The 26316-nt window shown below is 49.7% G+C and overlaps 1 protein-coding gene across 3 annotated transcripts in view; it reads left to right on the top strand.

Moving 5' to 3' along the window:
• The window catches only part of BBS1 (Bardet-Biedl syndrome 1), a 22906-nt gene extending 699 nt beyond the window's left edge, over window positions 1-22207 (top strand). Inside the window, exons 2-17 of one of the 3 annotated variants that reach the window (XM_061606380.1) lie at window positions 1278-1354; window positions 3570-3604; window positions 4065-4233; window positions 8438-8484; window positions 8859-8912; window positions 10000-10072; window positions 10586-10717; window positions 12282-12388; window positions 14001-14121; window positions 14546-14704; window positions 16298-16367; window positions 17679-17837; window positions 18284-18417; window positions 19296-19430; window positions 19713-19799; window positions 20919-22207. In XM_061606380.1, the coding sequence (XP_061462364.1) occupies window positions 1278-1354; window positions 3570-3604; window positions 4065-4233; window positions 8438-8484; window positions 8859-8912; window positions 10000-10072; window positions 10586-10717; window positions 12282-12388; window positions 14001-14121; window positions 14546-14704; window positions 16298-16367; window positions 17679-17837; window positions 18284-18417; window positions 19296-19430; window positions 19713-19799; window positions 20919-21005 (1646 nt within the window). In that variant the 3' untranslated portion in view covers window positions 21006-22207. Of the gene's footprint in view, window positions 1-1277; window positions 1355-3569; window positions 3605-3960; window positions 4234-8437; window positions 8485-8858; window positions 8913-9999; window positions 10073-10585; window positions 10718-12281; window positions 12389-14000; window positions 14122-14545; window positions 14705-16297; window positions 16368-17678; window positions 17838-18283; window positions 18418-19295; window positions 19431-19712; window positions 19800-20918 lie in introns of all 3 variants that reach the window. The other 2 variants (XM_061606381.1, XM_061606382.1) reach the window with 2 other exon arrangements.
• Window positions 22208-26316: the final 4109 nt, after the last annotated feature.

Here is a 26316-nt window from a genome sequence, read left to right as displayed (position 1 = left end):
AGGCACAGAGTGATCTGCTTTAAAAAGCAAGGTGCCAACCGCAGCATAAATGATCTAGTCGAAGCTCAGGACAGTGGACGATGAGGGCTCATGGAAGGGGTTCTCCTGCCCTATTCTTTTTCATCTGTGGGAATCTTTGGCCCTCCTGATGATGCTGGACTGCCAGCCTGATCATCCCTGGCCACTGACCATGCTGGCTAGGGCTGATGGGAGATGTAGTTCAGTAACATCTGGAGAGCCTGGTTTAAGCAGCTGGTTCATATTTTTCTAGTGGTGGGCATATTTAGCATATTTGGAGTTCCCTTTGGAGACATGTGTCAAATAGAGACATGCTTCTCTAGACCGGTGGGAGATCTGTGGGCCTTATCCATCAGATTCCCCTGGCAGTGACAGCATCAAGGAAAAAAATGGGAGTGGGAAAGAAAAGGAACATTTTGGTGATTGTAGGGGAGCTTTATCCCTGTAGTATGACTTGTAGTATAGAGCTTGCCCCACACAGTAGATTTTTGAACGAGAATTAACAGCATATTTCACATAACCGTTCCCATCCTAAACATATTTTCTCTAAAGGTAACTATTGGTTTTGGTGGAGTTAACCTTTCAAGGGAACATGTTTGGGATTTTGGCCGTAGTTGAAATGTCTGGTTTCCAATTTGGTTATTATTCCCATATGAAAAATGACTTTCTTTTAAGCAAAATAAAACAAAAACACAGGGGTCCGGTCGGAGTTTTGGGGGGTGATTCCCCCCATGCTACATTTGGACCCTGAATGTTTGGAACCACGAGTCTCACCTTCAGACTTCACAAATTTCCCAATGGAAACCATTCTGAAAATGCGGTTGACACGCCTGTTGCTGCAAATTGTCTCTGGTCCCTAAGACAGGCCTGGGGAACCTGTGGCCCTCCGGATGTTGTTGGACTGCAGCTTCCGTCATCCCTGAACACTGACCATGCTGCCTGAGGCTGATTGGAGTTGGAGTCCGGCAACATCTTGAGGGCCACAGGTTCCCCAGCCTGGCCCTCAGAAGCGAGGAGGCATAGGAATGCCATTGGCTTGGCTGCTATCTCTGGATTTTTTTGCCCAACTGGATGAGAGAGAATTGGGATGAGCTGTGGGAGGGATGTGTCTTGGAATGTTAGTTGGAAGGGGTTGGGTCAGGTGCCAACAAAGACTCCTGGGGAATTTGGCTCTGGACTGCAAGTATCTGCAAGGTCTCAAGATATTTCTCTTTGTATGTTTTCTCAATCTTTTCTGCAACCATCTCTGGGCCTGCCAGGATTCAAGCCAATTCCAAATGGCTGGACGCCCACTATGACCCAGTGGCCAACCTGTACACGTATTCCTCTTGCGTCAGTAAGTCTGAATTAATTTTCAGTGTCTCCTTTCCTGTTTTGATGGGTGGGTGGGGACATCATAACTTACAGCGGTTGAGTGGGGTGCGGTTTTTGACAATCTGCTGCTTTTCCCTGGGTTTGCAGGAGGTAAAAGTACGCTGTTTTCCACACCGCAACACAAACAACGGCTGTTTTTGTGAGACCATGTTGAGTTGGTCAAAGTGTTTAAGGCAGGCAGGCAAGGATCAGTTCCAGGCAGGCGTAGCGAGCCTTTGGCAAAGGGCCCTCTGGGTGGACCCTCTCCTATCTCAGTGGGCCTTGATGGGCTTACCTGACAGCAGAGCTCTGAATCGGTGCCAGACAGCTGAGAGCCACCATATAAATTTCCCAGAATGCCCCCCAATGTAACATCGCTCTGGAACATTGTGAAAATTAGTAGCAGGTGGATCTGGGAGCCACTGTTTTTATGAGACTGCATCCTCTGTCCTGGAATCTCCTGCCTCCAGTCCCAGACGTACGGGGACCAGCAGTGTGGGAAATGCTATCTGCACATGTTCAGAGGTGCCCTTTTCTTATTCTAATCAATGGGAGAGAAACATCCAGATATGGGTTGACGCCACCTATTCCATAAGACAGGCAGGAGCACATGGCACAGTGTTGTCAACCTAGGCTGGCTCACGAGGCTTCGCCCCAGGCCCTTCTTTGTTCAGAGCAGCTCTCCAGCAGCTTTCTGATCTTTCTCAAGGTATTTCTCTGCTAATCTTGGATCTTCAGTCTCTGTTTTCCTTATTTGGATGGGGGGGGGCGGGGGGCATCTGGTATTGATGTGGTAGAAATATTTGCCGTTTCCCCCCATCATCGCTCAGTAGCTTCTCCTCCCTCTCTGTGACTTCTCTTACTACTACGTCCCCTGCTGTTTTCCTCTGCACCAGCAGAGAGCCACCTTTTCCTGTAAGAAGAATAAGAGCATGGAGGGAGACTCATAAGGAGCTCTGAGTGCCACATTGGCCACTGCCTTGATGACTGCTGCTAGGTCCCCAACAGCATCTTCCCAAGGCAGTTTGTCCCAGAGGCCTCCATCTTTTCACTGGGATACAGTGCTTAACCCTTAGAGCACTGTTCTTCAACCTTGGGTCCCCACATGTTGTTGGACTACAGCTCCCATCATCCTTGGCCATTGGCGAAGTTGGCTGGGGTTGATGGGAGTTGTAGCCCGACAACATCTGGGGACCCAAGGTTGAAGAACAGTGCCTTATCGTGGTTGAAAATGGAGGCAACTAGCGCGTGGCTAGAACATGCTAACCGCTGCCACCATTTGGACTGTCGGGAAGAAAAATGGCGGGGTGGCCCCAGTAGCATTCCATGCCAAGAAGTCCTCCCAGTGTACGTAACTGAGACTGGCAATGGTGATCCTCAAGCTCATCAGAAAACATGCCATCTCCTTCTGGAGAGTATTGGGGTCAAGGCTGATGGTACACCCAGGAAATATTCCATTCTCGTATCTCAGCCCCTCAACTTGCTTATTTATTTATTTATTAGTCACTTTTCTTCATAACAATGAACCCAAAGCAACATAAAATAAAAATATTAAAAGCAATTTACAACTAACACAACTAAAAAGTTAAAAAAAACACAATATACAGATAAGATGGTGGAAGAGCCCACCCACTAAAAGAAGCTATAACATCAAAAACCCTCCAAAAATTAAGAGCCAAATGCATGGGAGAAGAGGAATGTTTTTGCCTGGCACCTAAAGATAGATAATGATGGCACCAGGCGCGCCTCTCTGGGGAGAGCATTCCGTAAGCGGGGACCACCACTGAGAAGGCCCATTCTCGTGTCGCCACCCTCCATACCTCCCTTGGCACACCAAGAAGGGCCTCAGATGCTGAAGGCAGGGTCCGGGTTGGTTCATGTGGGAAGAGCTAAATCCTGGTACGGTGCCTTAAGAGCACAGCAACAACAACTGATGACTGGATTGTCTCCCTCTTGGGTTTCCAGTCCCAGCTGCCAAAGGGAGGGGGTCTGTGGTCTTGGCTTCCTCCCAGCTGGGAGGTGGATGCTTTCTTGATTCCGCTTAATTTTTGGCAAATTGTGTCCTTTCTTGTATCCTTATCAAAACAGTAGCTAAAGGGGCAGGGGCACCTCCCCCCCCCATAATTCTGCCCTCCTCCCTTGTTTATGTTTGGGCCTCTGACTAAACTAGCTGACACAGGGTCTGCTTTCTGTTCCAGCTCTGGCTGACCTGCATGGTGATGGAGACTATAAGGTAAGAGGGCTGTCGTTGTCACGCCCGCAAACCCTTCTCTTGCCTCGTACCAGTTGTTCCCATTTTCATCAGACCCACAAACCTGCAGCTTGTCTGGTACCTCTCCATTCCATCGCCACCTCCATTCTCTCTATCATCAGTTGGCCTGATAGGGTGGTCTCACCATGCAGCTCTTCACGAAGGAGAGCAGGTTTGCCAGTATAGACTCAGAGTGCATGTTCCAAATACTCCTTGTTTGTTCCTTGTGCTTGTTTTGAGGTTTATAATGCAGCCTGTTTTGGGGGCCTCCAAGAGGTACGCACCCTTGGAGGTGATTCAAGGAGGCTCCTAGTTTTTTGTTTTTCCCCCTTTCCAAGCTGGTGGTGGGCGACCTAGGCCCTACGGGACACGAGATGAAGCTGAAGGTGTACCATGGCATGGATCTTCTCAGCGAGAATGTCCTGTTGGACTTGCCTTCCAGCGTGGCCGCCTTCCTGATGGAGCGGCATGAGCTGTGTGTGCCTGCCGTGGGGGTGGCTGCTGGGCCCTACATCTACGTGTACAAGAATATGCGCCCCTACTTCCGTTATGCATTGCCCCCATTGGAACTCAACTCCACAGAGAAAGATGTCTGGGAACAGGCAAAGGAGGTGAGGAGAGGGGAGCACAGTTATAAGATGGGGGATACTTGGCTCAGCAATACTACATGCAAGAAGGATCTTGGGATTGATCAGAAACTGAATATGAGCCAACAGTGTGCTGTGGCTGCAAAAAAGGCATATGCTATTTTAGGCTGCATTAATAATAATAATAATAATAATTTTATTTGTGGGTCGCCTATCTGTCCGGGTTAATGGACACTCTAGGCGACATACAACAATATAAAATACAATACACATATTAAAAACAATCATAATGCACCTAAAAGCAACCATCAATTAACACTTTAAAACTAATCCACCCTGATCTTATAGGCCTGTCTGAATAGCCAGGTCTTTAAGGCTTGGCGAAAACCTAGCAGGGAGGGGGTAAGTCGCAGATCCAAAGGAAGGGAATTCCAGAGGGTGGGGGCCACAACTGAAAATGCCCTCTCTCTGGTCCGCACCAGCCTAGCTGTTTTAACCGGTGGGACCGAGAGAAGGTCTTGTGAGGCTGATCTCGTCAGGCGGCATAATTGGCGATGCTGGAGGCGCTCCTTCAGATAAACTGAGCCGAAACCGTATAGGGTTTTAAAGGTCAGCACCAACACCTTGAATTGGGCCCGGTAGACAACTGGTAGCCAGTGAAGATCTATTAACACTGGAGTGATATGATCATGTCGATGGCTATGCGTAATCAAACACGCTGCCACATTCTGTACCAGCTGTAACTTCCGGACCGTTTTCAAGGGTAACCCCATGTAGAGCGCATTACAGTAGTCTAAGCGGGAGGAGACCAGGGCATGTATCACCTGTGGGAGCAGATGAAGAGGAAGGTAGGGTCGCAGCCACTGTATCAAATGTAATTGATACCAAGCTGCCCGGCTCACTGCCAAAACCTGAGCCTCCATGGACAACTGGGAGTCCAAAATGACCCCAAGGCTGCGGACCTGGTCCTTCAGGGGTAGTCTCACCCCATTAAGCACCAGGTCTGTAATTCCCAACCTTCTTTTGTCTCCCACAAGCAACACCTCGGTCTTATCGGGGTTCAGTTTCAGTCTGTTCTCTCCCATCCATCCACTTACGGATTCCAGGCACTTGGACATGGTATCCACAGCCAACTCTGGTGAGGACGTAAATGAGAGGTAGAGCTGAGTGTCATCCGCATATTGGTGACACTGCAGCCCAAAACTCCTGATGATGGCCCCCAGCGGTTTCACATAGATGTTGAATAGCATGGGGGAGAGGATAGAACCCTGTGGTACTCCACAATTAAGAGGCCAGGGGTCTGAAACCTCATCTCCCAGTGCCACCCGTTGGTGCCGATTAGAGAGATAGGAACGGAACCACTGTAAAACAGTGCCTCCTATTCCCAATCCCTCTAGGCGATTTAAAAGGACACCGTGGTCAACGGTGTTGAAAGCCGCTGAGAGATCCAGGAGGACGAGGAAGGTATATTCTTCCCTATCCAACGCCCTCCTCATATCATCCACCAGGCGACCAAGGCTGTTTCAGTTCCATGACCAGTCCTGAAGCCCGATTGGAATGGATCTAAATAATCCGCTTCATCCAAGTGTGTCTGTAATTGTTTAGCCACCACTCGCTCAATCACCTTGCCCAAGAATGGTAAATTAGAGACTGGGCGAAAGTTGTTCAACTCTTGGGGATCCAAGGAGGGTTTTTTTAAGATGGGCTTTATCACCGCCTCCTTGAGGGCTGATGGCATTGCACCCTCTTTCAAGGATACATTTATCACTGCCTTGATCCCTTCGCTCAGTGTCTCTTTGCAGCTCATAATGAGCCACGAAGGGCAAGGATCAAAAAGACAGGTGGTTGGCTTCACAGTACTGAGCACCTTGTCCATTTCCTCAGCGAGAAGAGGCTGAAATCGATCCCACAGAAGTATAGTTTCCAAATCCCATTAAGTATTGGTTCCTCTCTATTCAACACTGGTTAGGCTTAATCTTGAGTACTGTGTCCAGTTCTGGAGACCACACTTTGAGAAGGATGCACACAAACTGAATGAGTTCAGAGGAGGGCAACAAGGATGATCAGGGGACTGAAACAAAGCCCTATGAGGAGAGACTGAAAGAACTGGGCATGTTTAGCCTGGAGAAGAGAAGACTGAGGGGAGATAGGATAGCACTCTTCAAGTACTTGAAAGGTTGCCACATAGAGGAGGGCCGGGATTTCTTCTCGATCGTCCCAGAGTGCAGGACATGGAATAATGGGCTCAAGTTGCCGGAAGTCAGATTTTGACTGAACATCAGGAAAAAATGTCCTAACTGTTAGAGTGGTACGACAATGGAACCAAGTGCCTAGGGAGGTGGTGGGCTCTCCGACACTGGAGGCATTCAAGAGACAGCTGGAGAACCACCTGTCGGAGATGCTTTAATTTGGATTCCTGCACTGAGCAGAGGGTTGGACTGGATGGCCTTAGAGGCCCCTTCCAACTCAGTGATTCTGTGATACTGTCCCTTCCTTCCTTCCACAGCCTGCTGCCTGGATCTCATGGCAGATACGATTTGTGCTGAGAGGAGAGAGTAGCTCTTGTTTGGGCCATCCAGGGCAGCCCCACCTCACCAGGCCTCCCCCATTTGGCCTGCCAGGCCATTTCAGCCAAGCGATGCTGCCTGCTCTGTAACTGATGTCATAAATGACGTCAAACATGGGGCAGGGTAAGACACAGCTTGCCTGCAAGAGGGGCTGCAGACACCGGTCAGCCGATTGGCAGCACTTGTAGAACCCTCTGCAACACCCTGTGCACTGGGATTTGCAAACTCTGGTGATCCGTTCGGGTCTTGTGATCCCCCCCCCGCGCTTTTTAAGGCCCAACAATCAGCTGGTCTTTGGTGCTTTGTGGGCTGTGCCTTTGTCCACACAGTTTGATTTAAGAACCTAAGAACAGCCTGCTGGATCAGGCCAGTGGCCCATCCAGGCCAGCATCCTGTTCTCACAGTGGCCACCAGGTGCTTCAATGGGAAGCCCGCAAGCGGGACCTGAGTGCAAGAGCGTCTCCCCTCCCGCAGTTTCCAGCAACTGGTATTCAGAAACATGCTTCTTCCAACTGTGGAGTCGCAGCATAGCCAGCATGGCTAGTAGCCATTGACAGTCTCCTCCTCCTGTATTTGTCTAATCCTCTTTTAAAGCTGTCCAAGTTGATGGGCATCAGTGCACCCTGTGGGGCATTGATATATTGCATAGTATAACTAGGCGCTGTGTGATTTCAGATTGTTCGGGGGGAAATGGCTCACCTGAGCCTAGAGGTTAACGCCCAGCGAGTGTGTAAATTCTGCTCACTCATGTCCTGAACCCTTCTGGCACATACTGAATTGGGTTTCTGGGGATGGGCAGAGTTCCTTCTCCCACCCCTCCTCTTCCTTTCTTCTGGAAGGAGAGAGGGGCAGAGAGCATTCCCCTGACTTAACCCTTAGTTACAAGATCACTTGCCTATACAGTAGGGCCCCGCTTTACAGGGATTCGCTTTACAGCGATTCGCTAATACAGCGGTCTGAATTAGACAAAAGCCCCACTCATATGACGCTTGTTCTGCTTTTACGGTGGTTTTCGGGCATCACGTGCCATTCTATTCAATGGGTTCCGCTTTACAGCGGTTTTCGCATCCAAAAGCGGGGGTCTGGAACGTAACCCGCCGTATGAGTGGGGCCCTGCTGTAGGTGCCTTGAGGCCTCTGCTTGTGCTCTAGTGATTGCAGTTTCCTCTTGTGTGGTTGCAGAACTGGTGATTTGTCTGCCATGGGACCCAGCCTGTGGGTGTGGTTGCAGAGGTTTTGGGGGATCACCTCAACTGCATGCTCAGTCCATACGGCATTTGCACAGACCTCTTGGGCTTCCGTGTCGCCCTATGCAAACTGAGAATACACCCTAACAGACTTGTTCCCTGGGCACTGCATGGGAAGATCAGCAGAGGTGAATAAGCCACCTTTTAGGGGTGCTTGTGCTCCATTGGGCCAGTCAGTATCTCTCAGCCTAACCTACCTCACAGGGTTGTTATATGAAGATATATGTGGAAGGTGAGAAGCGTGGACGCCATCTTGAGCTCCTTGGAGAAAAGGTGGGAGACAATTGTAACAAATGAAAGAATTATGCGACAAATCCTTCCTAGTGGATTCTGTTTGTAATTGGCTCAGCTCTGCAGTTTGTCCCTGGTTCTCTAGTAGGGATCAGCAGCTGACTTCTCTCTTCTCTCTTGGTAGGACAAGGTTGACCTTCTGTCGATGAAGGAGACGCTAGAGATGATTCGGTAAGGAGCTTGTGAGTCTGGGCAGGGCCTCTTCCGAGCCGTCTCTGAACCTCAGGAGGATAAAAGACCTTAAGGCTCCCGAAAAGCAGACAAGAGGCCTGGGTTGGGCCATGTCACCGAGAGGCAGAATGCTGACCTAGCCAGAGACAGAAAAGTGGATCTTTAGAATCCTCTTTTTGGTCACCCTTCCCCACATGTCCAGGCCGTGAATGTTCCCACTTAATCGACTAGAGAAGCAGAGGCTTCCTGAGGACTAGCTTGCCCAAACCGGGGCTCTGTGGTCCAAGGCTGCTGTTCAGCTTGCCACACTGGCATGAGCCAGAGAAGTCCAAGCCACATGTTTCTCTCCTGACTTGTCTGATGTGTCTCAACAGGGGAAACGCGGACAGAGAAAATGCAGAGCCGCCCTTGTCAGTGCAGTCCTTGAGGTGAGCGCTTTTGGCATGGGTGGGGTTGGGGATCTCCCAGTGGGGCAGGGAATGTCCCAGAAATCTCCATCTCCAGGTAGCACTGGGAATGGCCCCTGCCTGAAAACCTGGAGAGCCACTGCCAGTCAGTGTGAACAGTACTGAGCTAGATTGCCCAATGTTCTGACTTGGTATAAGGCAGCCTTGTATGTTCCTATTTAAATTAGCCCTTTATTTAGAACCCTGAGGACTGGAATCTTACTTTGTTTTTAGGGGAAGGGCCCTAACTCAGTGAGTAGAACACCTGCTTTGCATGCAGAAGGTCCCAGGTTCAGTCCGTGACATCTCCAGGTACAGCTGGGACATACTTCCTGCCTGAAGCCATGAGGAGTTGTTGCCAGTCAGTGTAGACAATGCTGAGCTAGATTGTCCAATGGTCTGACTCTGTGCAAGGCAGTTTTCTAAATTCTTATGACCCCCAAATGCCCTGTTTCAGGCTTGATGGAGGCACAGCCTTGGTTGTGAGGAATGGTCTTTTCTACAGACTCTCCCCATTGGAGAGGGGCAGCTGGTTCTCTCTCCCTCTCTGTCTCTGTCTCTGTCTCTCTCTCAAGTGTTTATATACTGCCAAGTCATATAACGGGGGTGTATGGCAGTACATACAATAAAATATGAAACACCATGAAAGTGGTACAAAATGATCATTAAAATGACTGGCTGATTAAAAGAACACGGAAACGGCTGCATCAGCCTGTCTACTGAAAAAGGTCTTCCAGGGACACCTAAAAATCAAAGCAAGGGTGCCTGCCAATTCTCTGCCGGAAGAGAGTGTCCCACAGCATGGGACTGGTGACAATAAATTCCCGACATCTTGGGCCTCTGTAACACGGGCCAGCTAGTAGCGTTCCTCCAGATGATCTCGGTGAGTGAGCTGAGATGTAAGGATCAGGCTGTCCTTAAGGTATCCTGGACCCAAGTTGTTCAGGGTTTTGTTGATGAACACAAGAGCCTTAAGCCTGGCCCAGGAGCATAGGGGCAGCCATTGCAGGTGTTTTAGCAAATACGTTACCAGCTGTCAACTTTTCCCACCTTCCTCTCTGCTCTGCAGGTTCCTGGGCCTTGACCCTCCTGAGATGGAGTCCTTTGTGAACCAGTATAAAATGCAGCCACTCAAGCGGCAGGTGTGTATTCTTTCGCCCGTGTGCCCCATATTCCTCACCTTAGAACATCCCAGAGGGGGAAGGGGAGCACACATCCCCCACCATGATACCTCCTGTGGGATTCCAGGCGTGTGTTTTAAACTCCTTAACTCGCGTGTTGGAATCCATCTCCTTCACTCCTCCTCCTCTCCAGTTCCTTCCCTTTGAGCTTTCAGGAGGATCCTCAAACCATCTTGGCCACTGAATGAGTATTTTGTGGTTGTGGGGGGCAGGGGTGGGGAGTCGGAATATTGAAATGCAAGATAAAGAAGGCGGTGAAAACTGGGGGGGTATTCTCCCGGGGGAAGAGCTTAGCTGTGCTGCAAAATAATATCCTTTCTCAGTTTTAAAGTGGAGGGGGGTCATTAGAGGGAGTGTACAAGATACATCTTGTACATCAAGATGTTTTCCATCTTGCTGGTTGACGGAGAAATTCCCCTTTAATCCCAGTCCTTTGGGGTTCAAAGAAGATGCCCCTTTGTCCCTGTCTTTCAGTCGCTGATAACCTGCATGGCTACCCTGAAGAAGAGTGTCGCGGACGAGGGCTCCATCAGCTGCCTGGTGCTTGGGACGGAGAACACTGACATCATCATCTTGGACCCTGAGCCCTTCAACACGCTGGTGCAGGTGAGGCCCTGGAGAAGAGTTCTGTGAAACTCAAAAGCTTGCTTACTTCAAGCTGGCCTGCAGAGGGAGAAAGGAGATAACTTTGCTTCCATTGTATCTGACATCCTTTGAGGCTAAGGTCACTGCTGCTTGCTCCCATGTTCCTTGCAGTCATAACGCCCAGCCACAGAATTCAGTACAACGTGGGTGGATAGAGCATTGGATTCAGACTGAGGAGATCTAGGTTCAGATTTTCCCTTCAACCTTGGACCTTGCTAGGTGATCTTGGGCAGTCAGCATCTTTCATTCTTATTAGATTTTGGCACCTATTGCAGCGGAATGCAGAAATGAGTCGTCTGGTAAGGCTGGTGGTTGACAGAATAAAGAAACGTAAGGCTTATTACTCCTGGGAAATAAAGCCATTATAGAGTCATCACTCCCACATACTGACACTAACTAACAAGATGAAGGAGGAAGGAAGTGAACAACAATAAGTAGTTACTAAAGAAGAAATCAGCACGAGAAGAATAGGCTGCCTTTCTGTCTACCACTGCCCCACTAGTTCAGGTCACTTGTTAGAATCCTCAGTGCTTTACTCCCAACAATGCTACGCTACAACAGAGCTGTGAGGATAAAAAAGGAATATATCTATATATTTCCTCTCTGGATTCTTTTTTTTTTTTTTGGCAGGGCAGGGAGGTCCAGAAGCTTTATTTGTCAAATAGCAAGTTTAAAAAAGGTAAATGTACTGCCTTCACATTGATTCCGACTTATGGCGACCCTATGAATCGGGTTTTCATGAGGCTGAGAGACTGGCCCGAGGTCACCCCAGCATATAAATCAGTCACATCTTTCATAAATAAGGATTGCCACAGTCCACCTCAAGGCCAGTTATAATGTAGTAAGTCTCTTCTCTGCGTCCTTCCCAATCAAGTTTCCTGGGATTGCAATAGATAAATCTGTCCAAGAAGTCCTCCAAGCTGCAGTTCCAAAATATCCAAGCCAGGCACTTGTTCTAACCTAGTGCGCGGGGTAGTTTTGAGGGTAAAAAAGGAATCTCTCTGTTTTTTCTCCCTGTTCTCAGGAGGAAGTGTGGGATGCAAATGCCGTAGCTAGATAAAAACAACTGAGCTGTTGGATTGACCAGTCCGTGGCTTCCAGCTTTGAAGTAACCAAGAGCAAAGGTCCACACCACACATTTAAAACACGCGACTTCCCTCAAACAGTCCTGGGAACTGTGGTTTTCCTATTCCAGAACTACAGCTTCCCAGCATCCTTAACAAACTATAATTCCCATGATTCTTTGGGGGAAGTAATGTGCGTTGGATGTGCTTTAAATGTGTGGTTTGGATCTGCCCTGTGTCAGACATTTGTCAGGTTGAACCCTGTGGGTCTATGAAATCTCAGGAGCCTCAGTTTAGGTGGCAGAGCTATTGATAAGGCTACGTGGGAGGGGCATCCCTTCTCAACGAGCGAATCCTCAAAACGACCTCGTGGCTGCCACTCCCCACATCTGTCCCCTTCAAGGCAATGTGGCTGCTGGCGGTGCAGCTTCAGCACTGATTTTCTTGTTTTTCAATGGCAGACGAAGGTGCCCAGCGTGCCAGCCTTCATGGACGTCACGGGGCAGTTCGACGTGGAATACCGGCTCATTGTGGCCTGCCGTAACGGATGCATCTACATCCTCCGCAGGTGGGCAGAGGAGGAACTGTTGGGGTGCTGCAAAAGAGCAAAGAGGGCAGCTATGTAGAAAGCTGCCTTTTAAGGGAGTCAGAGCATTGGTCCATCTAGCTCAGTATTGTCTACACTGACTGGCAGCGGCTCTCCTGGGTTCCAGACTGTTCTCTCCCAGCCCTACCTGGAGATGCCATTGGGGATTGGACCCGGGACCTTCTGCATGCACAGCAGATGCTCTGCTGCTGAGGTGGGTGGAGGACACCGTTGAAGAGGGATGCTGACATGTTTGAGAACCAGCACAGTAGGGTTACATAAGGAAGAGCCCTTCTGGATCAAGCCAGAGGCCCATCTAATTTAGCCTCTGTCTCACAGTGGGCAAATAGATGCTTCTGGGGAGCCCACGAGCAGGACCCAAGGGCAGCAGCCCGCTCCCTGCTTGCTATTCCCAGCAACTGGATTTCAGAGGCACGCTGTCTCCGACAGTGGAGGTGCAACATAGGCATTGTGGCTAAATGTAAATGTACTGCCTTCAAGTCAATTCCGACTTATGAATAGGGTTTTCATGAGGCTGAGAGGCAGTGACTGGCCCATGGTCACCCAGTGAGCTTCATGGCTGTGTGGGGATTCGAACCCTGGTCTCCCAGGTCGTAGTTGCAACACCTTAACCACTAGTAGCCATCAATTTTGTTTATTTGTTTATTTATGTATTTATACCCTGCCCTTCCCCTCCCAAAAGACAGTGAAGGGAACAAACAGGTGATGAAATACTTAAAGCATCTTAAAACAAAACATCTTAAAAGCATACTAAAAAACAAACATCTCAAAAAAAACAATCCAGACACAGACTGGGATCAAGTCTCTACTTCAGAGGCTTATTGAAAGGGGAAGGTCTTCTGTAAGCGCTGAAAAGATAACAGAGATGGCGCCTGTGTCATATTTAAAGGGATGGTCAGTGTCAGCGCTACCACACTAAAGGTCCGCTTCCTATGTTGTGCGGCATGGACCTCCTGATGAGATGGTGTCTGCAGGAAGCCCTCACCTGCAGAGCGCAGTGATTGACTGGGTATATGAGGGGTAAGACGGTCTTTCAGGTGTAGCCTTGATAGTCTTTTCCTCCATGAATTTATCTAATCCTTTTTTAAAGCCATCCAAGTTGGTGGCCATCACTGCCTCTTGTGGGAGGGAGTTCCACAGTTTGCCTATGCGCAGTGTGAAGAAAGGCTTTCTTTCGCCTCTTCTTAATCTTCCAACATTCAGCTTCATTGGATGCCCCCAAGTTCTAGCATGATGAGAGAGGAGGGGGTCTGATGTTTGGGACATCCATATCTCTTCTTGGACCCTAAAATCAGGACTTGATCCTGGGGCAGGAGTGTAGCCATCCAGCTGATGCATTGATGCCCTGTTTTGGCTCAAACCAATAATGGCACCTAACGTTCTGTAGCGAAGGGGCAAGGCACAAGTCGATTGGAAGAGAGTTCCAAAGTTTTTTTGGGATGCCACCAAGAAAGCCTTACCTCTTGCACGCCCCAGCTTAACCAATCTTACCCCCAGAATTGCCTCCTTCAGTGTCAACGAGGAGGCCAGTCCTGGGCCTGACCTATCACCGCTATCTTTCTTTTCTGTGCAGGAACTCCAAGCGACACAAATACTGCATTGAGCTGAGCTCTCAAGCCGTGGGTTTGGTCTGGGTCCAAAAGAACATTGTGGTGGCCTGTTCCGATGAGACGCTGCAGAGCTATACCCAGAAGGTTGTGGAATGGCAGGGTGGAGGGTAGCTGTGCCCACATGGAGATGTAATTATTGACCACAAGGCTGAGACTCAGCAGTCTGCCTCGCCTTAACTCCCAGGTGAAGGCTCCAGGAAAACATCCACCAGGGCTTAACTTGAGTCTTGGCTCAGTTCTGTAACTTGAAACTCAAGCTGCATTGGAGTTAACTCAGCAGATCCAAGGTATATTGAAGGATATTGTGAGGGTGGTGGTGGTTCGGTCTCCAAGTGATGCTGTTCTTGTGCCTAATTCTAAAGAGGGATCCTGATGAAAAGATAGGCAATCCTGATGAAAAGATAGGCAATCCTGATGTGTGTGGGGGGTGTCAGCAGAGGAATCAGTGAAGGACCAGGTTAGAAAGCCTGTGCTGGCGAGTTCCTGAATGTCCCCCTTCTCATGACAGGGGAAGAAGCTCTGGGTGGTCCCACTGCCAGCTCCCCCCATCACTGTAAGCCTCATGGATGAGAAGTTCCAGAGCTTCCAGGCTGTGCTGGTGGCCTTGGCCAACATGGAGGTGCACATGTTCCAGGACAAGAACCTCATGAATGTCATCCAAACACAGGTGAGAGACAGGAGGTGGGGGAGCCGACATGCAAGAGGGCAGTCTGGTGGTTTGGAGCTGGTCCCATCGTGGCGACGAGTGTCGGAGGTTTGCTCTAGGGCTCAGAGGCGCACGTGTGTTTGGGTTGAGCTCCGGCTGCACCGTCTCATCCCCCATTCTAACGAGGGGGGGGTCATCTGGCGATTAGAACAAGAGAACTACAGTGGTGGCTGGTGCCCTTTGGGACTGGTAGGGCGGAAGGAAGGGAGCCCAGCACTAGGTAGAGCCAGAGCCCTTGATAGGCAGAGCCAGAGCCCACAGTAGGCGGAGCCACCTGATTCTCGTTCTGCTCCCATCCTCCTCCCTGTTCAATTCTACAAAGGCTACACTTAAACTAAGGAGCCTGACAGGCAGGGCTATCTCCTGGGCTGCTTGTAAGTAAGAAGGCAGGCAGGTGGGGGCTGGATGAGGACAGATTGAGGCTGGTGGGGCACTGCCCCATTCGCCCTCATGGATCAGCCTCCACTGGAACTAGAGAATCGGAACTCCTCGATTCTGTTGGCGACAGGCGCAGTTCCTGTTGAAGGGGGGGGGCATTGAGGGGGAAACTGCCTTAGACCAGGTGAGACCACTTGCCCAGGACTGTCTGCTTGGACTGGCATCACCTCTTCCAGGTCTCCAGAGAAAGGCCTTTCATTTCTCTCGCTACCTGATCCTTTCTTAACTGGAGGTGCCGAGGAACTGAGCCTGGGACCTTCTGCCCGCTAAGCTGGCAGTCTCTGGACGCAGAGAGGCTTCCTTGCTGGGGCGGCCGGCCTCCCCTGCAGTGCCAGTGCGCGGGCTGAACCCTCGCCCAGCTTGCCTGTTCAAGACCTCCAGCGGGCTCCTGAGAGCCGATCGTCGGGGTGGGGATGGGGGTGGAGGGCTGCTGCTCCCAGCAGAGAGAGAACCTGGCTGGAGGGGAAGGAGATCCGGCAGGAAGCGAGCTGGTATGGGTTGGAAGGAGTGAGATGAAAGGAGATGCCACCTTGGGCTCCTGTTGGGAGGAAGGGCGGGGTATAAATTTAATAAATAAATGGTGGTGAGAGCCACAGAGGTGGGTTGTGGGTTAGGACAGGGAACTGTTATGGAGAGGAGCCTGGAAAAGAAAAGAGGTCACGCAGAAACACAGGACGCTGCAGAATGCCGAGTCAGAGATGCCCTGGGGGATTGAGACAGGTGGAGGTGAATAGGCGGGGCCTGAGACTTTCTGCACGCAGAGCAAGTGCTCTAGCACTGAGCGACAGCTCTTTCTCTAAAGCAGAGTGAGATTCTCGGCCTAATCATAAAGGGCCAATTTAAATATAGGAGAAAAGGACCATGCTTTCTACTGAGTCAGAGCACTTAGCTCATTCGTGCTCACAGAAGCAGAGGCTCGCCAGGGTTTCAGGCAGGGTAGGCCAGGGATTGAACGGGGCATTCTGCACACAAGCAACAGGGATGGGTGAGATGGGGCCATGGATGGGGCACCAAATCAAAGAAAAGAAGAGATGTGGCTGGCCCAGGAGGACAGACTTCCTTTTTTCTTTGTGCAAAAACAAAACACCCAGACTTTTCTTTGTCACCTGCTGCCAGGACATTGTCACCAGCATCTGTTTTGGCCGCTACGGGCGGGAAGATAACACCCTTGTCATGACGACCAAAGGTGAGAACAGATTATGCGCCTTGTGAAGTCAAAGTGTCCAGCCCAGCATTCTGTCTCCAAGCAGTCGGCTGCCTGATGCTGCTGGAAGCAGGGCCTACGCGCTATAATGGCCCCATCCCCAGCAGGTCATATTCAGGGGTGAACTGCCCCTAATCATGGAGGCTTCATGTGGGTCTGAAATCTAGAGAGCTACAGTCTGGTTGCCGCAGCAATGTGCCTCTTGCCATCGGGGCCTGGGCTGCTGGGTTGCAGCTGATAACTTTGCTCAAGATCCTCTGTCAAGTTTCCTTGGGGGGAGAAGCCACGTTCATTTCAACTTTCTGGAGCGGTTGTGTAGGATGGGGGTGGAGAACCTTTGTTCATCCTGAGGGCCACATTCCCTTCTGGGCAACCTTCTGAGGGCCACATGCCTGGGGTGAGCTGGGCCAGAGGTAAAATGTGACATTACCATTGTACAGTAGGGTTGGTTCAACAGACACTCTCCCACCCCTCTCTATCCTCCATCCAGACAAGTGAAAGGCACGATCGGAGCTCAAGTCTGCATTCCAGCCAGACAAGATCACTTGGGGAGTGAAGCAGGGCCAGTGAGGGGTGTGGCCTGGAGAGAGGGGGTGCGGCCTGGGGAAGGTTCCGAGGGCCACGTTCAGTCCCTGGAACGGGTTCAGAGGAGGGCAACAAAGATGACCAGGCGACTGGAAACAAAGCCCTATGAGGAGAGAGTGAAAGAACTGGGCATGTTCAGCCTGGAGAAGAGAAGACTGAGGGGAGATAGGATAGCACTCTTCAAGTCCTTGAAAGGTTGTCACATACAGGAGGGTCGGGATCTCTTCTCGATTGTCCCAGAGTGCAGGACACAGAATAATGGACTCAACTTACAGGAAGCCAGATTTTGGCTGTACATCAGAAAAAACTTCCTAAATGTTAGAGCGGTACGACAGTGGAACCAATGACTTAGAGAGGTAGTGGGCTCTCTGACACCGGAGGCCTTCAAGAGGCAGCTGGACAGCCATCTGTCGGGAATGCTTTAATTTGGATTCCTGCATTGAGCAGGGGGATGGGCTTGATGGCCTTATAGGCCCCTTCCAACTCTACTCTTCTATAATTCCCCGGGCCTAAGATCCCCCACCCACAGTGTCGATAATACGCGCTTGTAGTTTTCCACTTAACATTTCTTAAAACAAACAAGTAGGGAACAACCTTCTAGTCCTTGTGGATATACATTGTAGAAGATGCAAACGTGACCTGTCCAGTGACGGCACTTCCCTGTCTTGCTTGATTCTCTGCTCCTCTTGCCTCCCATCCTTCTCCTAGGCGGGGGTCTGATCATCAAGATCCTGAAACGCACTGCCACGTTTGACAAGGAGGACAAGGCTGCCGGAGCCCCTGTCGCCCAGAGCATCAAACTCAGCGTGCCGAAGAAGACGAAGCTGTATGTGGACCAGACACTGAGGGAGCGGGAGAGCGGAGTGGGTGAGTAATGTGGGGAGGGGGTCTCAGGGCATGGCAGCCCAACTTCTCCACAGCTGAGGCCAGCCCAGACTCCTAGCTCATCATCTCCTCGCTTTACGTGCAGCAGGGTCCTGAAAACGGCAGGATTTTTGTTTCAAAAGGTACAGCACGTTTTGACACGAGCACAACAGAAGAACCCTGTTGAATTCTGCTAAACCCAAAAGTCTTGGCTCATGTTCTTGGCTCATGTTCTGTCCTCCAGGTTTTCAGGCAGGCACCTTTCTCTGCTGTACCTAGAGAAGCCGGGGATGGAACCTGGGGCCTTCTGCACCCAAAGCAAGCGCTCTAACTGAGCTATGGCGCAATAGACCCCCTGACCTCTGCGTCAGTGGCAGGCTGGAAAGTCTTGGCGCTCTCTCTCCTTCCTCCCTGTGCGTCAACTCGCCTCTCTTTCCCTCCTCGCCCAGCCATGCATCGGGTGTTTCAGATGGACCTGAGCCGCATCCGCCTCACGGTGGCACGGGCCTATGCCCGGGCACTGCAGTGCAACCTGTCGCCTATCTCGGAGTCAGCGCAAGAACAGCTCAAGATGAATGCTGTGGTGAGGAGAAAGGGAGTTTGGGGCTTGGGAGGGGGTGAAGGGAGGGGGGGAAATCATCTGTGAAACGAGGCAACCTTCTTTAAAATCCCTAGAAAAGAGGGGGAAGCTGCAGGGGAGTTAGAAGCTTTTCATAGCCAGAATGGTCAGTAGTTACAAGGACAAGGGACCCCAGGATGCCTGAGAGGAATGGGAAAAAAAGGAGGGGCTGCTTTAAAAAATGTATTAGGAACCCTTGAGGATCCCTGATTGTTCCATCATTCACTTTTGAGCTTGGCAGGGGAAGCTCGAGGCAAAGGGTTGTGTCTAACCAAGTCACAGTCGGAGCAGACCCCGTGGACGTTCATTGATTTCAATGGGTCTGCTCTGACTTACCCCACTCCCCAGACGACCTGCCTGTTAAGCATCCATCCTGACGGGCTTGCCCAAAGCTTATGCAGAGGTTAAATGAGATTCCGCATCTTCCGCGTGCATCCATTTTGATTGGGAGCAGTTACGCAGCAAGGAACAGTCGTCTCGATTCGCTTGCAGGGCGTTTATACCTCTCCCCATTCATCATTCCTTCGCCCGGCACTTTCCAATGCATTTTCTCATCGCTTTCCAACCCGCAAAAAGTCTTGATTCTTTTTTTGAAAAGCGGATTTGTGACGCTAGGGTGACGGAGTCCCTTTAATCCACTTTAAACGTGCAAACCAATCGTTCCGGTATGCCCTTGAATCCCTCCCACAAAATATTGACAGTCTGGAGGCACCCTTCCTTGGATCTCGCCCCAAGTCCCCTCCTGATAAGGCTCTTTCAGGCATTGCTGAGACACTCTCCCCACTCTCTGCTCCCCTCTGTCCTGCCCGCTCAGTTTCCATAATTCACTCCTGGCTCCCCAGGTCCAGGGCATGGGCCCCACCTTCAAGTTGACCCTTAACCTCCAGAATATGTCGGATACCCGCGCAGTCGCCACTCTTCTCATCAGCTTCCTGTATGACGAAAAGCTGTACTCCATAGAGCGTCCTTTCTTTAAGGTAATTCCTTCCTTTCCCTAAGTTGGGTCCTCCCCTGACTCCCCCCCCCTCACCAGTTTCCCTTGCAACAGAGATGGGGTCCTCCAGATGTGGTCAGACTCCACCTTTTATCAGCTCCAGCCAGGGATGATGGAAGTTTAATCCCAGCAACAGCTAGAGCACCATTTATTTCTTTATTATTTGATTTATATCCCGCCCTTCCTCCCAGCAGCAGCCCAGGGCGGCATGCTTGCCTCACTGGCACTGAGCATTTCCTTTCAACTTCCTCCCCCCCCCCCGCAGGCTCCTATGTTGGTTCCGGGATTGAATTACCCTCTAGCAACCTTTGTCGAGTGTCTCAGCAGACAAGGGACCTCGGATATCATTAAGGTTGGTGTGCTCGCTGTGACGTTTCCCCTCCCCGGAATTGGTCTGCCTCTTGACTTACCGTGCCATCCGCTTTCCCAGTCATGGCTGCCTTCTCTTCACCTTGACCCTCAGCAAACCGAGACGAGGACTTTGTATGCCGCCCTGCAGTCCAAGATGGCTGTAGCGTTGGCATCCTGACCTCAGGCCCTGCTTGTTTATTTTGACGTGCTTCCCGCCCTCACCTTGGGGCATTATGATTATTAAGTCACTGTTTTCCATAAAGGTGAACGGAACTCAAAGCTTACCCTCACAGGGAAGGTTCCCCTCACTGGGAAAGGAGCTCAACGCAATTTACAAAAATGAAATGAAATGGACTGCCTTCAAGTCGATTACGACTTATGAGCGACCCTATGAATAGGGTTTTCATGGTATGCAGTATTCAGAGGTTTCCCATTGCTTCCCTCTGAGGCTGAGAGGCAGTGACTGCCCCAAGTCAACCAGTGAGCTTCCTGGCTGTGTGGGGATTCGAACCCTGGTCTCCCAGGTCGTAGTCGAACACCTCAACCGATACGCCATACTGGCTCTAATTTACAAAAAACAACTGCGTGGTTAAAATGTTTTGCCTGGTGTCTAAAAACAGGTAATGATGGTGCCAGATGTGTCTCCCAGGGGACAGCATTCCACAGATGGGGAGTCACCACTGAGAAGGCCCATTCTTTCCAGGGGTGTAGTCTTCCAGGGTTTCGAGGGATCTTAGACCCCTTACTTTTTTGGAGGCAGGGTCCCAGATGGGCCCCTTGTTTCCACCGTCATACGAGCCAATCAGCCACAGAGAAGAGTCTTCTAGCATGCTTCCTTGTCCTTTCCTGGTGATTGGAGCCAATCAGAGTGAGAAGACTCTTCTCAGTAGCTAAGACACTCCCCTTTCACGCTAGGGACGTCTGTTGTGGGAGGAAGGACTGGGGAGTGTGGAAATAATGACAGAGAGCAAACAAGCGAGTGAGGGGACGTGGGGTGACTGTTACGAAGAGATCCCGCACTTCTGTTTTTGCCACTGTGCTGCTGCCTGTCGCCACCCTCCGGACAACCCCTCAGAGGTGGTCCTGCCTCTCTGCTAACACTACCTCCTTTGTGTTGCAGGTCTTTGTGTTCCACGAGGGGGAGCATGAGCCACTGCTGACAGCGCACATCAACATGCCTGTCAGCGAAGGCCTGGCAGCCGTGTGAACTACCTTCAGGGTTAGAGCAAGAGGAGGTTCAGCTGTAGTCTTGTCCCTGGGCTGCGTGCCTCAGCAATAGCATAGGGTTTGCCTTCATCGGCTCTGTGACAGGCTTCTTGGAGAGGAAGCTGCCCTAGGATAGCCAACCCCATCTCTGCTGGACCGTGGTGAGTGGGGTTTCTCCAGGTGTTAAGGAAGAGCCCTCATCCAGAGGCCCAGATTAGAAATTGCTTGCCTTCCAAGGCCAGGGCTGGACGGTTGGAGTAGCAAATGAAGGCCAGTGGTCCAGGAGTCCAATGCATTTTATTTGTAAAATTTATATATATAACACCTTTGACTTTGGGGCATGTTAGCTAGAGGGGGTGGCAGAAGAGGCCAACCTGAGTGATCAGGGTGCTTGAACGCCTTTCCTGTGAGGGGAAGCTAAAAATTTGTTGGGACTTTTTAGTTTAGAAAGAGGGGCGGGGAAGGAATGTGACCGAGGCTGATATAATGATGCACAGGGTGGCGGGAGTAGACAGAGAGGAGTTTTCCTCCCTTTTGCAATCCTGTCACGTGAAGTCATCCAGCGAAGCCGAAGGACAAAAAAATGTGGGTTTCTTTCGCTTTGGACCTATTTTCTGGGTCCTTGGATGCTCTGGACAAGGAGCAGGCCCACTTAACACCAGAACCAAAGTTTGGTTTCAGGAAGCCCTGACCAATCCCTTCATCTAGGGCAGCTTTCTCCAGCCGTGGGTGTCCCCCCACCACAGATTTTTTTGCATCTACCATCATCCCTGACCGTTGCCTAACCTGGCTGAGAATGATGAGTGTTTTAGTCCGGCAACATCTGGGGACCCAGAGCCAAAGAACACGAGGCCAGAGAAGCTCAACAGCTTCTGCTGGCCAAGCATCCTTGAACAGAGAGGGGTCTTGCTTCCCACCATACAGTCTTAAAGATAAGCTGGAACGCAGGAACGGGGCCCTACATTTTCCTTGCAGTTGGGCTTTTTGGCAGACACTTCTCTGCTCACAGCACTTGAGGGACTCCTAGATGCAAGAATCCTCGTTTCCTCCCCTATTCTAAAGAAATAAGAAAAGGAGAGAATGTATCTGAAGGTGTCTTGTCTTGGCTGGAACAACACAGATTTTTTTGTCTGGTTGGGATGAGGCTGAAAAGAAACTCAACACAACTCGGCTAATAAAATATTAAGCTGCAGGTGAATGGTATCCTGGTTTTGTTGGTTTTGCCACTTCATTTACGCTTATTTTATTTATTTGTTTAATTAATTAAAACGTACTTACCGCCTTTCACAAAGGCATCAACGCGGTACACAGCATACGATCGAATACATTAAAACCCTGTCTTTAAATACTATAAAACAGCAGAGTGGAAACTAAGAGATGAAAAGTTGCTCAGGCGAACAAAACTTTTAATTTAATTGCTGAGGACACTTGCTGGCTCTTGAGGCGAGGAGGCTGTTTGGCAATTTAGTTGCCACAACGGGGAGCGCCCTCTTTTCTGGTTGCCACCAGACGAACAGCCACACCAACAAAAGGGACTCTCCCAAAGATCATGTGAACGGGCAGGTTAGTAAGGGAGAAGGCGCTCTCTCCAGCAACCAGGTCCCAAGTTGTCTAGAGGGGCCTCCTAAGTCAAAAATAAAACCTGATCTCTGTAGGCGATTGGCAACCAGCACTTTCAAGAGAGATTCCACATACATGTCAGCGTCTCCTGTTAGCAACCTAAACGCAACATTCTGCAGTAGAAGCACTTCTGGGTTACGATTTTGTAGCAACTTGTTCTGCTCTGCCAGACTGCCAAGATGAGTAGTTTTGATTTCTAAAAGCTTCCTTCTTTGAACATTCTTTGAACATTGTGCTTACTTGTGGTTGTGGTGGTAGTTATTAGTACCATTATCATTATCATCGCTCTGTCTCTTTGGATTCAGCAGAATTTGGAATATGAGCAGGGTTCCTCTTGCTTAAATAGGAAACAATTTTTCCTTGTAGGGCTTCTGGTCTCTTCCGCAGCCCTGCTAAAATCCAATAAACCTTTTGTCACCCTCTTTATTTTATTTTATTTGAAGTTCCGTGAGCTAGTGTCAAGTCTCATTATTTTGGTCCACTGATATCTTTGGCTATCTTTTAATTTGGCAACCTCCCTGTTCAGAGTTTCTTTTCTGTTTGATCAAACCGGAATGCAGAAGATAAGCATGAAAAAGCCCCCCCCCCATGTCATAAAACATGGGAGATAAGTGTGAAGGAACGTGAATGCTCCTTGCGTTGGGCCCTTCAAGGCTGAGGCTAGTGATTTCTGCCCTCGATAACACCACACCTGGTGACTGTTATCCTTCTTTATAAAATAAATACCAAAATAAGTATTTACTTCTTAGGTTGTCCTGGATGGGTCATGAAACAGATCATTTTGAATTAATGGATCATTAGGAGCTATTCGGATGAAAGTTTGAAGATATTTGCCGGTTGTCCTGATTTTGTTTCACTTTTCGTTTTCCCTGTTCTTTGTATTGCGGTTTGTTGTGCCATCTCATCTTAAACTTTAAATGGTTTTCTGTTGAGTTTATACATTAGGCTAAGATGACTCTAAAACCCTGTTCAGGTTTCAGAAGCTAACATAGGGGAACCTAGGAAGGTCCCTTATACTGAGTCAGACCCTCCTTCGAGCTCAGTATTGCATACACTGACTGGCAGCGGCTCTCCAGGTTTCAGGCAGGGAATCTCTCCTAGCCCTACCTGGAGCCTCCATCAGGGATTGAGCCTGGGGCCTTCTTCATGCAAAGCAGATGCTCTGCCGTTGAGCTACACCTCTTTCCCCTGCCATCCAGCACAGCTTATGTGAGTGCTGCCAGACTTGCTCCTTGCTGTGCTGGCTTGTATCCACCTGGCCGGAGAGGGTGGGGTCCTGGCTGATTCCAGCAAACAAGAGCTGCTGTTGTTGAAGGTGCCAGAGACCATCTTGCTGCAAGTCTGGAAAAACCTGTTGCTTAAGATGGCTAGAGACTATCAGGGTGTGTGTGTGTGTGTTTTAAGGACTTTTCTTGGAGCCGAGACTTAATTTCGGAGGTGTGTTGTTGGGATTATGTGTCTGCCTTTTATTGTTAGACCGTATGTCTTATAAGGGGGTTGTTTAATGGTATTGTCTTGATGAGATGTTTTCATTCCCTTTTTGACTTACCTAAATTTTTCTATATTTTGTCACTTAGTGAATTGTGTTGTTTTGGTCATGTTGTGAGCTGCCTTGAGCATGGCTTACTATGGAAAAGCGGCAGGCAAATGGACAGCGGCGACGACTTTATACACAACACAGCTCAGAACCTTCCCTGCAGGGTCTCCTCTTCTAACTCTTCTGAGTCCAAGGGATTGCACAGCACGTTGTGTGGTTGTCTCTGAGCCGTTGTGAGGGGCACGGTTTCCTTCCCGTCTGGAGGGGGAGGGGGGTGTTGGCTGCTGTAGCCACAAGGACAGCCTGTTTCTGCTGCCTTGAGTCACTTTCTTCATCTGTGCAGTTTTTTATTTGCACCTTTTGAACACAGAGGTGTGAAGAAGCAAGTTCCATCCCCAAACCACAGTCTCCTGTGAACCACCCTCTTATAAGAATGTGCTAAGTTTCCCCTTTCAAAAAGAGGCAGCTGTTTCTAAGGCCCTGGTTGCTTCTCTTCCCCCCCCACACCTTTTCTGACTACAGGTGCCTTCAGGGCCAGCTCCTGAGGTTGTCAAGGTTGGGCATTTGCCAGGGCCCCCAGCCTTAACAGTGCTCTCATTTCCACTTTGCAGAGAGTATCCAAGAAGGTTCGGTGGAGCCTAATACAGTGACAGAGCACCTGGGGCCCTCCAGATGTTGATGGACTCCCAACTCCCATCAGCCCCAGCCAGCATGGCCAACGGTCAGGAATCATGGGGGTTGTAGTGCAACAAGATCTACAGGACCAAAGGTTTCCCCCATTCTTGGCCTAGTCGAATTCTCAGTTTGCATGTCCTGCCTCTTCCAGGCCACCCCCCGACCCCTGCTGAGAATGCTCTGTTCAAGGGGTTTCCAACTATTCTGTCCCCCCCCTTCTATAATCCACATCCCCAATTCTCTGTGATTGTGCACCAAAATCACCATAACTCTTTGTTTGGGAGAAAACAGATGGCAGATTTACTTGCAGAGACCTAAAGGATAACTGTTGTCACTCTGATGCCAGAGAAGCCCATCTATGAGGCCTTGCGAGACTTAATTTGTTGTAGAGTAAGTTTTCCTAAGCAAGGGACTGCTTCATCAGATCTACCATTACATCAATACATCTTTGGCTTGAAAAACTTGGATTTTTATCCAAGGTCCCAACCCAATTGTAAGCCATTTACACGGTGGTGTCACCATCCTTCCTGGCTACTGTTCCTGTGTCTCTGTCCACAGCTTAATCTGCAGATATTACCATAACGATGACATTTATTTCCACCCACTGAAAAACATCAGCTGCTGATTAACGGCATATGAACACGGCAGGCGATTTTTCCACCTCAGATCAGTTGGCAGCTGAATTTACATATTCATTTGCCAACAGAATCCTGGAAATGGATTTTATGTTGAAAAAAAGGTAGGCTAACTTGTTTTTGACAACTGATTTTTTTATCAGTAATTTTAATGTAGTTTTATATTTTATGTAAACCACTCTGAGGTTTAGGCTTAATACAAATGTTGAGATGATTAGGCTTAATATAAATGTTGATGAAAAAAGGGTGAAGTTGCTGAGATTCTTAAACACACACATCCCTTGTAAAATGATTTAATCCCCAGGCTCTAGGGAGCCATTTGAGATGGGGTAGTGTGCCCATACTGGTAAACTGGCTTTTTCATCACAAACCTGCCCCTGATCCCTCAACTCTCAAATGGAGAGAGAGGGAGGGTCGTATCCGGTGCAGCGTTAAGTTAAAGACACTCAGTGGTACACTTGTTCCACTGACAAAATGTTTTGTGCAGCAGAACGCTGTGGCGTAAGAGAATGCCAAAGCAGATTCCTGCTGAGGAGCTTGGTGGCCCTATAGACTGTGCAATCTGTTGCACAATGAGTTTCCATTAGCAGAGTTGTTGCATTGGATTCCTCTTTTACACAACATCAAAACTCACCCTTGCACAAGCACATTGGCGGCTGGTGGCTCCATGTCTGCAGGGCAGTGGAATCTGCTCCAGCTTTTCCAGGTGCTCAGCGCCGTGGGCAGCTCCTTGAAAAGTTCAGACTAAAAGCCAGAGCGGATTCCACTGCCCCACTGACATGGAGCCACGAGCTTCAGCTGCGCTAGTGAACAGACAACACTGGAAACAGCCTAGAAAAACAGAC

Source organism: Rhineura floridana, chromosome 22, assembly GCF_030035675.1.
Source record: "Rhineura floridana isolate rRhiFlo1 chromosome 22, rRhiFlo1.hap2, whole genome shotgun sequence".
NCBI lineage: Eukaryota > Metazoa > Chordata > Lepidosauria > Squamata > Rhineuridae > Rhineura > Rhineura floridana.
The sequence above is the reverse complement of the archived record's forward strand: the minus strand, read 5'-3'. Positions and strand labels throughout refer to the sequence as shown.